Here is a 16,070-nt window from a genome sequence, read left to right as displayed (position 1 = left end):
TCCGGCACAGACCCCCGGCTCGATTCTTCACCACGGGTCTACCATCAGACCGGAACAAGGCCACGGAGCTGCGGAAGGTCTTGCACACTATGCTCCAGGCTGGAGTTATAGTGCCTGTTCCATTCTCCCAGAGGGGCCAGGGTTTCTATTCAAATCTTTTTTTGGTGCAGAAACCCAATGGGTCGTATCGTCCGATTCTCAACCTCAAAGCTCTCAACAAGTCTTTGCGGGTGCCGAAGTTTCGGATGGAGACCCTACGGTCCATCATTCTGGCGCTGGAACCTGGGGACTACATGGTGTCATTGGACATACAGGACGCTTACCTGCATGTCCCTATTCTTTTGCGCCATCAACAGTTCCTCAGGTTTGCAATCCGCAGCGACCACTTCCAGTTTCGGGCGTTACCTTTTGGCCTGGCGACAGCACCGCGTGTGTTCACCAAGGTGATGGCGGCTTCTCTGCGGCTGCAGGGAGTCCGCATGTTGCCGTACTTGGACAACCTGTTATTAGTGGCAGAATCTCCAGAGCTCCTTCTACGCCACTTGGACCTGACCATTGCGCTGCTGCAACGGCACGGCTGGTTAATCAACTGGCAGAAGTCCACTCTAATCCCGTCTCGGCGGATTCTGCACCTCGGAACCTTCTTAGACTCGGGACAGCAAAGGATCTTTGTGACTGAGGAAAAGATCTCTGCTTTACAGTCGAGGGTGCGCAGTTGTCTGCACAGCCGCCGGGTGTCTCTACACTCGGCGATGAGGTTACTGGGCTCCATGGTGTTGGTGTTCGACATGGTGGAATATGCCCAGTTTCACTCCAGACCTCTGCAGCACCTGATCCTGTCCAAGTGGAACGGGCTGCCTCAGTCTCTGAAGTCCCAGACGATAGTGCTCACCCCGGAGGTTCGCCTGGTGGTTGCAGACGACCCATCTCAGCAAGGGACGTCCGTTCTGGGTACCAAATTGGGTCCTGTTGACAACGGACGCCAGTCTTCGGAGCTGGGGAGCAGTTTTGGGTCCACACTTGTTCCAGGGCAGGTGGACGCCGACAGAAGCGGAGCTTCCAATAAATATCTTGGAACTCCGTGCGGTCTTCAATGCTCTCCAGCAGGCACATCGGGTTCTCCAGGGTCGTCCGGTGCAGGTCCAGTCCGACAACGCTACCACCGTGGCCTACATAAACAGGCAAGGAGGAACCCGAAGTCGGGCGGCTCTCGTAGAGGTGTCTTGGATCCTGGTATGGGCGGAGCGCAATCTTCCGGCCATATCAGCGGTCTTCATCCCGGGAGTGCTAAATTGGGAGGCGGACTTTCTAAGTCGCCACGACGTTCATCCGGGTGCATGGTCCCTGCACCCGGACGTTTTTCAACTGCTGGTGGACAGGTGGGGTCTTCCAGAGATCGACCTCATGGCGTCCCGGCACAACAACAAGTTGTCGGTGTACGGGTCTCGCACAAGAGACGAAGAGGCGTCTCTGGTGGATGCTCTGTCCCTCCGGTGGACGTTCCGGTTCGCATACCTGTTTCCTCCGGTTTCCCTTCTTCCACGGGTAATCCGGAAATTCAAACAGGAAGGAGGGACGCTCCTGTTGATAGCTCCCGCGTGGCCCAGACGGCACTGGTTCTCAGACCTTCGGGGTCTGTCCATGGACAGTCCTCTGCGGTTGCCGCTACGACCGGACCTTCTGTCGCAGGGTCCTTGTCTTCACCCGGACCTGACTCGGCTGTCTTTGACGGCGTGGCTGTTGAGACAGCCATGTTGAGGTCCAGGGGGTTTTCCAGCTCTGTTGTGCATACCATGTTACGAGCTCGGAAACCGTCTTCCGCGAGAATATACCATCACGTGTGGCATACGTTCTTCCAGTGGTGTCGACCGAGAGGTTATGTACCGCGGGAGTTTCGTCTGTCTAGGATACTCGCCTTCCTACAAGCGGGACTAGATCATGGGCTTCGCCTTGCTTCTTTGAAGGTACAGGTTTCGGCCCTGTCTGTCTGGTTTCACCGTAGGATTGCTACAATCCCGGATGTGCACACCTTTATGCAAGGTGTTGTCCGCATTCAGCCGCCCTTTGTTCCACCTGTGGTGCCTTGGGATTTGGCTGTGGTCCTGAGGGCTCTCCAGGGACCACCGTTTGAACCACTGGGCTCAGTGGATCTTAAATGGCTAACAGCTAAGACTGTTTTCCTTCTGGCCATAGCTTCGGCCAGATGTTTTTCTGATTGAGGGGCTCTTTCTTGTAGACCCCCTTTCTTGATTTTTCATGGGAAGAGGCCAGTGCTCCGCACTCGGCCTGAATTTCTTCCCAAAGTTGTTTCCCAGTTTCATGTTAACGAGGAAATAGTTGTTCCGACCTTTAACTCACCTGGTCTTTCAGTGGGTGAGGCCACTTTGGACGTTGTGCGGGCCTTAAGGACTTATGTTGACCGCACTTCTTAGTTTAGGAAGTCGGACGCCTTGTTTGTCCTATGGCTTCCGTAAAAAGGGTTGGCCTGCTTCAAAGCAAACTTTGGCAGCCTGGATCCGTATGGCTATTTCTGAAGCTTATCTTCATGAAGGTCTACCGGTTCCTCCTTCTTTGAAAGCTCATTCCACTAGGTCTGTGGGTCCTTCGTGGGCAGCTCGACGTTGTGCCTCTGCAGTCCAGATCTGCAAGGCTGTTACGTGGTCCTCTGTCCATACCTTCGTGAGGTATTACAGGTTTGACACTTTCGCCTCTCAGGATGCTTCCTTCGGGCGGCGGATTCTCCTTTCAGCACAGGAGCGTCCCCACCCTTAAAGGATACTGCTTTGGGACATCCCCAAGGTATCCTGTGGATACCCTATGGACCCTGAAGTAGAAAATATGAGATATGGTAAGAACTTACCTTTGTTATCTCTATTTCTACGAAGTCCATATGGTTCCACAGGACTCCCGCCCTGTCGCACCTGTGCTGCAGATGGGCTTTGGTCTGGTCACCGGTTTTCCCGTCTCCCTCTGGTGAGAGTGTGATTCTTGTGTGTATCCAGATCTTCTTTCTCTCTCTTCCTTCTCCTCCTCCGGCCTATGGCTTGATAACTAACTGAGGTGCCTTGGCTCGGGGGCGGGGTATAGGAGGGGGACCCTAGTGCATCCTGGGAGGCTGAAAGCTTAACTCTATGGTGCCCGATGACTGACGTCACACCTATACCCCAAGGTATCCTGTGGAACCCTATGGACTTCGTAGAAATAGAGATAACAAAGGTAAGTTCTTACCATATCTCATAATAATAATAATATTACCAGTGTGTGTATGTGTATATATATATATATATATATATATATATAACACTGTATATTCCGCATCACTTTATAGAGAATATTTGGCCATTCACAAGCCCCAGAGGAGATTACAATCTATATTCCCTACTGTATTCTATGCATTTGTGAGAAAGGAAAACCTGATTTTAATTGTCTGGAGTGATGGTTACTTGCCTCCAGAAATGTGTTCCTATCTGTCTGCTTATAGAACACTGAAGTAGAAATTCTTCCTTCTCTGAGATTTACTTGTACATCCAAAATATGTACCCTATTACTATTACGTGAACCTAATGGGAGTTTTTAATTTGTTGATGCGTTCCATCATCATTGAATTTTTCTTCTCCCCCGTTCCACAGTAAAAGCAAACCATCTTCAGTGCCTTGCAAAAGTATTCACCCCCCTTTGCATTTTTCATGTTTTGTTGCCTCACAACCTGGAATTAAAATGGATTGTTTGAAGGTGTGCATCATTTCATTCACAGAACATGCCTACAACTGTGAAGTTGTGTTTGTTTTTTGTTTTTTTTATATTGTGAATCAAACAACATTTAGGACAACATAACAGAAAACTTCAGTGTGCATAACTATTCACCCCCCTAAAGTCAATACTTTTGTCGAGCCACGTTTTGCGGCAATTACAGCTGCAAGTCGCTTTGGATAAGTCTCTATGAGCTTGCCACATCTTGCCCCTGGGGTTTTTGCCCATTAGTCAAGGCAAAACTGCTCCAGCTCCTTCATGTTGGATGGTTTCCGCTTGTGAACAGCAATCTTCAAGTCTGACCACAGATTCTCAACTGGATTGAGATCTGGGCTTTGACTAGTGTTTCCCCTTAAACCACTCGAGTGTTGCTTCAGCAGTATGCTTCGGGTCATTGTCCTGCTGGAAGGTGAACCTCCTTCCCAGTCTCAAATCATAGGCACACAAACATGTTTTGCTCAAGAATATGCTTGTATTTAGCACCATCCATCTTTTCCTCGACTTGAATCAGTTTCCCAGTCCCTGCTGTTGAAAAACATCCCCACAGCATGATGCTGCCACCATGTTTCACTGTGGGGATGGTGTTCTTGGGGTGATGGGATGTGTTGGGTTTGCACCAGACATAGTGTTTTCCTTGGTAGCCAAAAAGTTCAATTTTAGTCTCATCTGACCAGAGCACCTTTCTCCATACATTTGGGGAGTTGCCCACATGTCTTTTGGCAAACTCAAATCATGTCTTCTTATATTTATCACTAAGTAATGGCTTTTTTTCTGGCCACACTTCCATAAAGCCCAGCTCTGTGGAGTGTACGGCTTATTGTGGTCACATGCACAGATACACCAGTCTCTGCTGTGGAACACTGCAGCTCCTTCAGGGTTACCTTTGGTCTCTGTGCTGCCTCTCTGATTAATGCCCTCCTTGCCCGATCTGTGAGTTTTGGTGGGTGGCCCTCTCTTGGCAGGTTTGTTGTGATACCATGTTCTTTCCATTTGATGATGGATTTGATGGTGCTCCGGGGGATCATCAAAGATTTGGAATTTTTTTTTTTTATAACCCAACCCAGAATTGTACTTCTCAACAACTTTGTCCCTTGATTACATATGCACATGCCAATTTTCAGAATTTTATTTATAAAGATTCTTTTTTTATATTTACTTTTCTCATTTCACTTCACCAAATTAGACCATTTTGTGCAGACCCATCTAATAAAATTCAGATGAAAAAAAAATTACAGGCAAAAAAAGTAAAAAGAGAAGGTGGGTGAATAGTTTTGTAAGGCACTGTATGTATCCTATGTACCAGAGGATATGTTGGCTGTATTCTGGATCCTGAAAGAAAATTCATTTTTAAGCTTAAACATTAACACGTTGGAATGCATCGGGGCCACATGTAAATAAAAAAAATTATTTCTCGTTAGAGTGAGACGCAGTAGTTGTAAATACAAGTCGAAATTCATCCCCCAGGGGGGGCTTCGTCAACCATCCTTTAGCATCCTTAAAATACATGATCGTTGATCACATCCCTCCAAAGCCAAGGGGAGGCAACAGGATTCTGGACTTGATGAGATTAGAAACAAAATGGATACTGAGACTCAATACTCTACAACCCAACTGTCTCAGTGAGTAAAATGAATTGGAACTCTTTGTAAACTACATTACAATTGATTCTCTTTAGTATTTTATATTTTCTTCTTCGGGGTCCATAAGGTCCACAGATATTACCTTGGGGGTATGTGGTTGGAGTGATCCAGACACCAAACAGTTAACAAGCTGTCAGCTCCCAGGATGCACTGGGTCCTCCACCATATATACCCCACCCCTAGCTACAGGCAGTAGTTTTTTGTTTGGTGTGCAGGAGTGCACCTTGCTGACAGTGGGACTGCGACAGCAGTACAAGTTTTTTTTTTTTTTTGAGTAAGCAGCTAGGCGTCTGGATAAGACGCCCGTGCTGCTGCTCCGTCTTCCCCCGCCGGCGCCGCAACACCAGTGAGGGAACTGGTGATTTCGACGAGTATCAGCTGAGCCCAGGACTATAGCCAGGAACATCAGGGACGCAGGTAAGGTGATTCCCCGTGGCCGCTGACGTCTGGGAACCATGTGGCAGTCCATGCCTCCGGCGGTGCAGATTGGCCGGAGGACGCTGTTGTGAGGAGCCAGGTAAAACTGCCTCTCACACTAGACCATCGGGACATGAGGGATCCTGACAGCCGGGGGCTAAGCAAATGGCGGCGGCCATGTCGGTGTGCCTGGTGGATCCATACAACAGAAGGGAGGTACTGTCTCCCCGGCGGCCCCTCCCCCATTATTTGATAGCTCCTAGGCCGGCCCTGATGATGGGGTACCGTCAGCAGCTGCAACCTACTATGTTTATGCCCCCTATGCATCCATCCTGGATGGGACATGTATGCTCACTCAGGTCAGAGTATGGCTTCATCAGCAGCTTTTCAGCAGCCGCTGCAAGCAGCTAGACCGGTACAGCCAAAACCCAGAAGGCGGTCGGCCTCATCCTATCACTCTGTCCAGCCTGCAAATTCTGGTACATCTTCTGATGAGTGTGGGGATATATAGGGCTCCTCTCGGGAATCTCTCTCGGGAGAGGACTATTTTCCAACAGCAAATGTCCCCTCCCTGATTAGGGCAGTCAAAGTTGTGCTAAACCTAGATAATGAGGAGCCAGTGCAAAGGAAGGCTCCAGTAGAACGACAGAAAGTTATGAAAGCTGAATTTCCCCAATCTGAGCACCTCTCGGAAATTATGGGGGAAGCATGGAGTTCTCCGGATAGGAGATTCCGTATTACAAAAAAGGTTGTTGTGGCCTTAAACCCCTTTCCGTCAGACGAGTGCGCCAATGGGAAATTTCGCCATCAGTAGACATGCATGATCTGGTCAGGACCGCCACATTGCCCATACCATCTGCATCCTCTTAAATGTTCCATGGATAGGAGACTTGAAGCCTGTCTCAACACAGTCTTTTCTCTTTCCGGAGATGTTACTTGCCTAGCCATGGCTACGGCCTGGGTTTCCAAAGCCATTGAAGAATGGATAAAGGCACTGGAAGAGACTCTTAAAGAAGTTTCTGGGGAACAGCTGACAATTATCTCCTATGTTAAGGAGGCAGCGTCTATTTGGGAGAGGCAGCATTGGATGCGGGTATATTATCCTCTAAAGCATCAGCTGTCTTCGTGGTGGCTCGCAGTGCCCTTTGGTTAAGGGACTGGAAACTAGATGCAGGGTCTAAGAAAGCCCTGGAATACCTTCCATTTACAGGAGGCATTTTATTTGGCAAAAAACTGTACAAGATTGTTTCTACTGTGGCAGCCTCTAAAACGGCTATTCAGAGCACTTGTTCAAGCACAGGAAGTACTAAAGGGCAGGCCCGTTCAGGTACAATCCTACAACGCCACCGCAGTAGCCTACCTCAAATTCCTGAACAATCTTTTTAGCAGTAAACGCAGCAGTATTAGTGGCAGCTTTATATGCCTCAACCCAATTAGAAAACACATCTGTGCAAACTAATACATACTTGAGATTCCTGCAGGGTGGTAATTGGATGAAACCAATTTGTATTACCTGAAAAGGTCCACCTGTCGGAGGGATGTGGGATGGTTCGTTTGGTATTGTTTTTCCATCGTTCTTCCTCAAGCAGGACATTGCCCTCTTTTCGGCTTGGGAAGAGAAACTTGGTGCACACCAATACGCCCTGACCAATTTGCACATACCTTGCTTTCCCAGGTGAGTCAGACAAACTTGAGTAGTATGCCTTTGGTGCCATAGGCTTACCTTGTCCATCTCTCTTACCACATCCCTTGGATCTCCAGACTGCCTTTTCCTGAATGGAACACAAATTTTGCATCTCAATTAATGTCTGCATAGCCATCGTTTTCAAACCTCATAATTTGGTTAATTGGCATGTTCACTCTTAAACCTGCTGCCCATTTGGCAGCTTCGTCTGCCCTGTTATTGTCCAGTGACACCGGATCTTCACATGTATGGGCTTTACACTTAATGACGGCCACTGCCTTAGGCATTTGGATAGCTGTCAATAGACCTTTTATATGTTTTGAGTGTGCGACTGGCGTGCCTGCTGCTGTCATAAAATTTCTTAGATGCCATAGAGCACCAAAATCATGTACTACCCCAAAGGCGTACCTGGAGTCGGTGTAGATATTAGCAGATTTGCCTTTTGCTAATTCACATGCTCTTCTTAATGCAACTAGCTCCGTCACTTGGGCTGAGTGGGGTGGACCAAGAGGTTCGGCTTCTATAACGTCCTTGTCATTTACCACAGCATAACCTGTACATAACTCTCCAGTATCAGTTTGTCTATGACCACTCCCATCCATGTAAAATTTTCACATCTACGTTTTCTAAAGGTGTGTCACGTATGTCAGGTCTTGCAGTAAAGGTCTGATTCAAATATTCCATACAATCATGTGCATCAATATACCTGCAGAACTCACTTTCCTCCAGCGACTCACCTTCCTCCACCCTTTGTGCGTCCTGAGGCACATATGGTAAATACTTTGCTGGATTTAACGTACTGCACCGCTTAATGGTGATGTTTGCAGGTGCTATTAGAGCTAGTTCCCATTTCGTGAACCTAGCTGAGGAAACCTGTCTGGTTTGGGCAGAATTCAGCAAAGCAGATACAGCATGGGGTGTATAAACAATCATATCATGGCCTAATACTACATCCTCACTCTTACTGACCAATAGAGCAGTCGCTGCTACACTTAAACTCGTTGGGAGTGATCTTGCCATAGTGTCCAATTGTGCACTGTAGTATGCTACGGGCCTACTAGCATCACCATATTTTTGTGAGGACACCTGCTGCGCAACCATTAGCTTCCGTAGAGAATAAATCAAAATGTTTTTCATAATCGGGTATTCCCAATGCAGGTGCTCTTGTCAGACTGTCCTTCAGGTTAAGGAAAACCTGCTCTGTTTCCTCTGTGTGTATGACACGATCGGGCTTTGAGGAAGAGACTAAGGTCCTCATTCAGACCCGGTCGCAAGCGCTGAGCGCTCGCAACTGCGTCGATGTTTAGGCTGTGTGCAAGAGCAGCAAGCCCCGGAGCGAGAGAGAAACTCTCTCGCTCCGGTGCTCACTACAAAAGGGCCGGCTGTCGATGTTGATCAACAGCTCGGCCCATTTTGTAGGTGTGGCGGGGGGTGGTTTCACAAACTGAGCCGTTCCTTAAGGAACACCTGCCATTTTGTGGGCGGCTGCACTGACATCAGCAGTGATGTCAGTGGGGAGCTTCCTGCTCAATCAGAGCAGGAAGCTCCCTGGAGCTTGCGGTTGCCGAGACCCAACCTTAGGTTCTCTCGCAAGCCTCGATGGTCGCGATGGTCTTGACCATCGCGACCATCAGCCTGGTCGGTCGCTAAAGCTGTGGGTGGTAACCCACATCTTACCTAGAGACCAGGAGGCCGCACAAAAAATACAAGCGGCCGCCCTCATTCAGAACGAGCACTCGCTTCTTGCGAGTGCATCTGAATGAGGTTCTAATTCCTGCAATGGTAAAGCCAAAATAGAAAAACCTGGGATCCACATTCTGCAGTATCCCAGGAAGGTACGGATTTGCTCTTGTTTCTGCGGCAGTGTCATGGTCTGTATGGCCTGGATTTTGTCAGTAGTCAGATGTTGTAATCCCTGGGTTAGACAGTGTCTTAAGTATTTAACCCTGGACTGGAATGGCTGTAATTTGTTTTTAGCAACCTTGTGTCCTGTCTGTGAGAGATGAAGCAACAGTAGTTTAGTATCATTTAAACATGACATAAATGAATCAGAACACAACAATAAATCGTCCACATATTGTATTAGAACAGATCCATTGGCAGGTTGAAAAGATTGTAAACAGTCATGTAAGGCCTGGGAAAAGATACTGGGGCTGTCTATGAAGCCCTGGGGAAATTGTGTCCATGTGTATTGTACCCCCCTCTATGTAAATGCAAATAGGTACTGACAGTCAAGATGAAGAAGGCAGAACAGAGGCCAGTGACAGTAAAATGGGTTGCGGATGGTGGAGTCTGCGTAAGGATGACAGCTGGATTTGGCACTACGGGGAATTGGCTCTCAACTACCTTATTAACCCCTCTAAGGTCCTGTACTAATCAATAGCCCCTCCCAGCCTTCTTCACTGGAAAAATGCGACTATTGGCTACACTTGCTGCATGGACTAAAATTCCCTGTTATAGTAACCGCTCAATTATGGGATAAACCCCTATTTCTACTTCTGGTTTTAACGGGTACTGGGGAATTTTTGGAGCTTGCCTACCACTTTCTAGATTTACCATTACGGGAGCTACGTTTGCCATCATTCCAGTGTCCTGTCCATCTTTGGTCCAGAGGGACCCTGATATTTGAGATAACATCTGCTCTACCTGAGATGGATGTTTATCTGAAATGGTAGAGTGATTGTCATTTCCCTATGGTGTGTGCTATCCTTTATATCTTCTATACCTGTGTATTGGGTAATAGTCTGTAGCACTCTGGTGAAATAATCTGCTGCAGACTCATTCTTTTTCTGCTTAATTGTAAAAAGCTTACCTCAGTTATCTACTACTGGGAAATATACGGCCAACTGGGTGACAATGTGGGCTATGTTGTCCTGATTACCTTCATCAGTTATGGGACTATCTCCATCCAATACACAGGCTGTGATGAACTTTTTTACGTCGGTATTGTGTGGAAGACATGCCCGCAATACCACTCGCCAATCTTTGTTGGTTGGCTCATGAGCATTACCTAAATCCTTTGCAAATCTCTGGCACTTTGCTAGTTCTTTCCTAGGGTCAGGGAAATCTGTCATTATGGAATGTAGTTCTGCTCTTGTCCATGGACAATGCATCGCTACATTCCTTGTGGCCACTACACCATGTGCGTCCGGATTCCCATTGGGAACAGTTATTGTCCGGACGGGATGGATGCCTGCCACACTGCTACCTTTTGGCCTGATTACCTGGTTGAGGGTTCAGCCTACTACTACTACGTGTAGTATTAACAACCTCCACTACTGTTACAGCGGGTGTTAATACTTCCTGCACTGGTGGGGCTACCTCCATTTCTGGTACTAGCGGGGCAGCTACCTGTGCTTGTTGTGATGGTACATTTAACATTTGGGCAACATGGGAAAGAGCTGACATTACAACAGGTTCATCATCTGCATCAAAAACATGTTCCTTATGATATGCTTAGGATAGGGTACAAGTTACTTGTTACATTTTCATGATTTTTGAGATCGACTGTACCTTCACCCCCATCCGCATAGGGCGGAGATGGGGTGCATGTGCTACTAACATTACCTTCTGCAACGCTATCTTGCCGTGCGTGCGTGCTCTTTTGTGGCGCGCACACAATGCTATTTTGCGTTACATACGCACTCTCGTGTGGCGTGAGCATGACGCTAGTTTGCGTCGCGGGCACACCGCTAAGCCACATGTTCCCCTCGTGCTGCCACAACTTTAAACAATCATTAAACATTATTCTTTTCTTTAGAGATTTCACTAAACATATACTCTCTCTAACATTATTCAGAACCTCCAAATCAAAGCTACCAATCTTAGGAAAAGGTGTTCTACATTTCTTGGTCATCTTGACCTATATGTCACAGTACGCTGTAGCGTACGCACCATACTTTTTAAACATAACCTACCTGGCCGACCCAAGCGGCCCTTCCATCAGCAGCACATCATCAACCATTCCTAGAGATTGCCTCGCACCCGTCTGAGAAAATGCTTAGCAATTTCTAGAGAATTTCGATTGGTGAACGATTTTCAGAGATCTACGTTCACGCACTCCCTCCCGTTATGTACAGTCGGCCCGCCGGGCGTTACAGTCGGCTTGCACAACGAGGAGCAGAATAACCACCTATTGTAAATTATTCTACCTGCGGCTAATTCAAACCATGCTTTAGCCGCTCGCTTCTTCCCGCTATGCACCACTTTCCAGCTAGGTGATATGGTCCGTGTGCATAAACGAGGAGTAAAATAACCGCCTAGCAAATTATTTTACTTATGATGAATTTAACTCCAAGCTTCACCACTCGCTTCCTACTTTGAGTTTACTCCCAGCTGGTAGCATCTAGGAGTTCCAATAACTCCTAACCTTGCCAGCAGTTTCACTCCCACATTAACCCACTTCACAATCACAGTTTATACAACTATGTGGTTCGATCGCATTGCCCAAAGAACCTAACTGATCAGTGGACTTTGCGATTAATGGGTGCTGGACCAAGAAACCCCTTAGTTTCTCGATAACCACAATGTACCTGCTTTGTACACTGGCCCAGTAGTTTGTTCGGCCCCATCAGGCACCTACTGAGTTTCCACTGAGGATTAACAGACAGTAACCTCCACTTTTTAGGCTTAACAGACAGTAGCCTTCACTTTACAATCACACGTTTCAATTACATACACCTATTCTGCACAGAAAACAAATAAACCTTCTCCCTAAATATAGCCGTATAATTCAGAGGTTTAACAAGCAGTCATGCTATGAATACAATGATCGTTTGAACACTTGGCAGCAATACAGGAAATATGTGTTCGCTATTGTGCGACTTACCCTCCTAACAAACTGCTGGTTCTAATTAGATCCAGTCAGCGCAAGGCAGCAGCAGCGGGAGCGGCCAGCAAGTAAAGGCAAGTGCTGGGCTGGGGCTGGAGCCAGGACCAGTCTGGGGGCACTATTTAAGTCTGGGGGAACTGCATAAGGGACACTATTAAACCTGGGGCACTGCATAAGGGGCCAGCCTGGGGGTACTGGATAAGGGACACTATTAAACCTGAGGGCACTGCACAAGGGACACTATTAAACCTGGGGGCACTGCATAAGGGGCCAGTCTGGGGGCACTGCATAAGGGATACTATTTAAGCCTGGGGGCACTGCATAAGGGGCCAGTCTGGGGGCACTATTTAAGCCTGGGGGCACTACATAAGGGACCAATCTGGGGGCACTACCTAGAGACACCACAGCCAGGAGGCAATGCAAAAGGGAAAAGTTTAACTACAGGGGGCAATGCGTGAAGGGGAAAACTACAGGGGGCACTTTTGACTGAGAGCCAGTGGGGGAGCAGCCTGAGACCTGCCGGGCTGGATTGGTAAGGGAGATACCCCTTTTCCTGGCGCGCACAAGATTGCGAAGGCCCCCACCCGGCTAGTTTTGGATGCTACCCGACTGGAAAAAAATTCTGGGGAGAACACTGCCCTTTTCTATTCCAACATGGCTTTGCCCCAGTGCACAAAGCAAGGACTATAAAGACATGGTTTGATGAGTTCAATGTGGAAGAACTTTACTGGCCCGCACAGAGCCCTGACCTCAACCCCATCGAGCACCATTGGGATGAACTGGAACGGAGATTGAGAGCCAGGCCTTCTCGTCCAACATCGGTGCCTGACCTCTCAAATGCTCTACAGAATGAATGGGCACAAATTCCTACAGAAACACTCCAAAATCTTGTGGAAAGCCTTCCAAGAAGAGTGGAAGCTGTTATAGCTGCAAAAGGGGGACCAACTCCATAGTAAAGTATATGTATTTGAATACAATGTCAGTCCCTGTATGTGTAATGGTGAGGCGTCCGAATACTTTTGTCCATATAGCAGAGGTTTCCAAACTTTTTTTAATCACGGCGCCCTAGAGTATTAGCATTATTTTCACGGTACCCGTAAGCCAAAAGTTTTTGATTGGGAAATTCAGAAAAAAATGTAGTAAAGTGAAGTAAATTGTGCTTACCTATCATCCTTAGGTTCAGTTATGTGATGGGGACAGGTTTGTGCTTCTGTTTGTCCACATATTTACATTACAGTGACCATAAAGAATTTGATTAGGTGTTGGACCAACCTGAGGCAACCCTGTAAGTGTCCTGAGGCACACCAGGGTACCATGGCGCACAGTTTGGGAACCACTGTCATATAGTGTATATTTCATATCATTGTGTTTGATATGTTATATATTAATGGTAAGTATATTTTATTAATATACTGATTGAGGAGTGCTTAACAAATGTTGCACAGGTGTGTAAGCAATAATTGGTTATTTCACATATGGTAATTTTAGGAAAGGATTCACAATGTACACTGTTATATAACATCTATTTTCTTTTCAGTGGAGGCTCACAGGAGCTTATACGAGAGTTCCAAGACATAGAAGCATTTCGGTCCGTCACAGCTGCTTCATCTGTAATGGTAGCATGGGCAGCCATGTGGAATCCTTCCATCTTCAGGAGAGAGGGCACCTTGCCTATAGAAAAGGTCATGCGTGATTACATTAGACACGTGAGCATTTTTTGCGACCTTTCTTTGATGTGTCTTGAAGGTGGTGGAAAATAGAGATTTACAATTTTCATATGGTCTGGTCACAGTTAATGTATCCTTTATTATAACCATAAAGCAGAAGATGCATGTGTTTTAAAATCACACTCTTTAATTGTGTATACATATTTTGGAAAGTCATCAATATCTTTAAAATGCTAGATTAATATGCAAAACTGAACTTCCAATGACATTGACTTTCAAAAGTACCTTTCTTCCCTTCACCATCTCTTACAAGAGGTGGGATTTATGATCTCTGACCGCTAATACACTGTCAAAGCTTGTGAGATGTGGCTCAGCAACAGTTCAGGCACGCAGCTCTAACTGACTGTCTCTTCTCTCTTTCATTTACCCGGCATCCCCCCATTCCTCTTACACACATACAGACCCCACCACCCACCAACCCCTTGCTAGAAGAGAGACAATCTTGAGGCGGCCAGGTGTGATGATTGTTTCATAGGGTTGATGATTATTACATGGGAGTGAGTATCCTGTTCCCAAATCTGCAGCTGGCAGTCATGTGTTCAATCATCCAACTCATGTCATCCACCCTTATCTGGGAGGATATAGGAGATGATACAGTGACAGCCGAATTCGTGGCGACCACGGTTTGTGTCGATGGGACCAGGAATCCTTCCACTGTTGTGCCAAGTTTATCAGTCTCATGATAAGCGCCACCTGGATTCCACCACTGGCCCCAATAACACCGCCTCTGCAGCTCTGTCTGCTGCTCCCTGCAGAACATTGCATAGTCAGTATATAGCTTCCCCCTGTAGAAAATTGCAACGGTTTCTATATGACTCCTTGCAGAACATTGCACAGTCTGCATATAGCGGTCTCCTGTTGCTCCCCTGCAGAGCATTGTACAGTCTGTATATAGCTGACCCCTTGCAGTGAATTGCACATTTTGTATATAACTGCTCCCTGCAGAGCATTGTGCACTCTGTATTTGGCTGTCCCCAATTTTGAGGGTGCAGTGTAGTGTGTGACAGAGTACAGGTCTAAGGGTGCAGGATGACTGAGGGTACAGATATGAGGGTGCAGTTACTACCTGGCACTGTGGAGACTAAAATTTAGCCCTGGCACTCAGCCCCCAGGAGCAGAAATTGTGTATATTTTAAAAAATGACAGATGGAGGAGGGGGTTACTGCAAAGAGAAGGATATAACAATGGGTACAGGAAGGGGGGTGCACAGAGCGATGGAAAATAAAGGACAACAAGAGGAAGGAAAAGGTAGAGAGAAATGGGACAGGGAAGAGAAGGGGTAAGGTGAGAGAGTCAGAGTAGAAAGGAGGTGGTAGAAGGTATAAGAAACAGTGAAGAGAGGGAGCAAGACGGGACGTTGAGGGATAAGAGGAAAGTTACACATGCAATATTGGGCACAATAGCTATTAACCTGTGGGTACAAAATATTAGTTGAATAGAAAGATTTATATCTTTGGCTTCTAATCATCATCTTTTTTTTTTTTTTCTTTTGCCAACCAGGCTGTGCAGTACGATAATCATTATACCAATACTAAGTATTGCTTATGTCAAATGTTACGGGACCAGCTTGAGTCTCCATTGGGCAAAAGGCTTCATGCAGCACAATCAACATTGGACATTTGGTGAGTAAAGTATATATCAAACTAGTATAGCAGGGATCTGAGTGTCTGGTAACCTTTTGCTGGGTAATTTCCTCTATCATCCATCTGGGGGACGCTCCATTACTCTGGGGTATGCTTATGACCTATTGGAGTCTGGCACTAAAACAGTTAACTGCTGACTCCCTCCCCTACACAACCTTTCCCACTTCAGGTAGCCCCTCAGTCTACATTTAGCAAAGCCGCAAAGAAGAGAAAAATAAAAATAATATCTACCACAGGCAAAGCTTGTACGAAACCAGACAAACAGGGAGATAGCTTAGTGTCTCCCAGATGGATTCCGAGGACACTTTCGGCAGCCCCAAAGTCTTGTATTAGAAGCTTAGCATTTTTTTTTATTATTTTTTTTATTTCATTTTTTTT

At 46.8% G+C, this 16,070-nt stretch overlaps 1 protein-coding gene across 3 annotated transcripts in view; it reads left to right on the top strand.

The window, feature by feature from the left end:
• DUS2 (dihydrouridine synthase 2) overlaps positions 1-16,070 on the top strand; it is a 141,577-nt gene that overhangs the window by 55,548 nt on the left and 69,959 nt on the right. For all 3 annotated transcript variants that reach the window (XM_088470897.1, XM_088470898.1, XM_088470899.1), the window contains exons 11-12: positions 13,860-14,028; positions 15,550-15,671. In XM_088470897.1, coding sequence (XP_088327023.1) covers positions 13,860-14,028; positions 15,550-15,671 — 291 coding nt within the window. The remainder of the gene's footprint in view (positions 1-13,859; positions 14,029-15,549; positions 15,672-16,070) is intronic.

This window comes from Taudactylus pleione, unplaced genomic scaffold (genome assembly GCF_031769625.1).
Source record: "Taudactylus pleione unplaced genomic scaffold, aTauple2 ptg000106l, whole genome shotgun sequence".
NCBI classification, from domain to species: Eukaryota; Metazoa; Chordata; class Amphibia; order Anura; family Myobatrachidae; genus Taudactylus; species Taudactylus pleione.
This window is presented reverse-complemented; position numbering and strand designations above follow the sequence as displayed.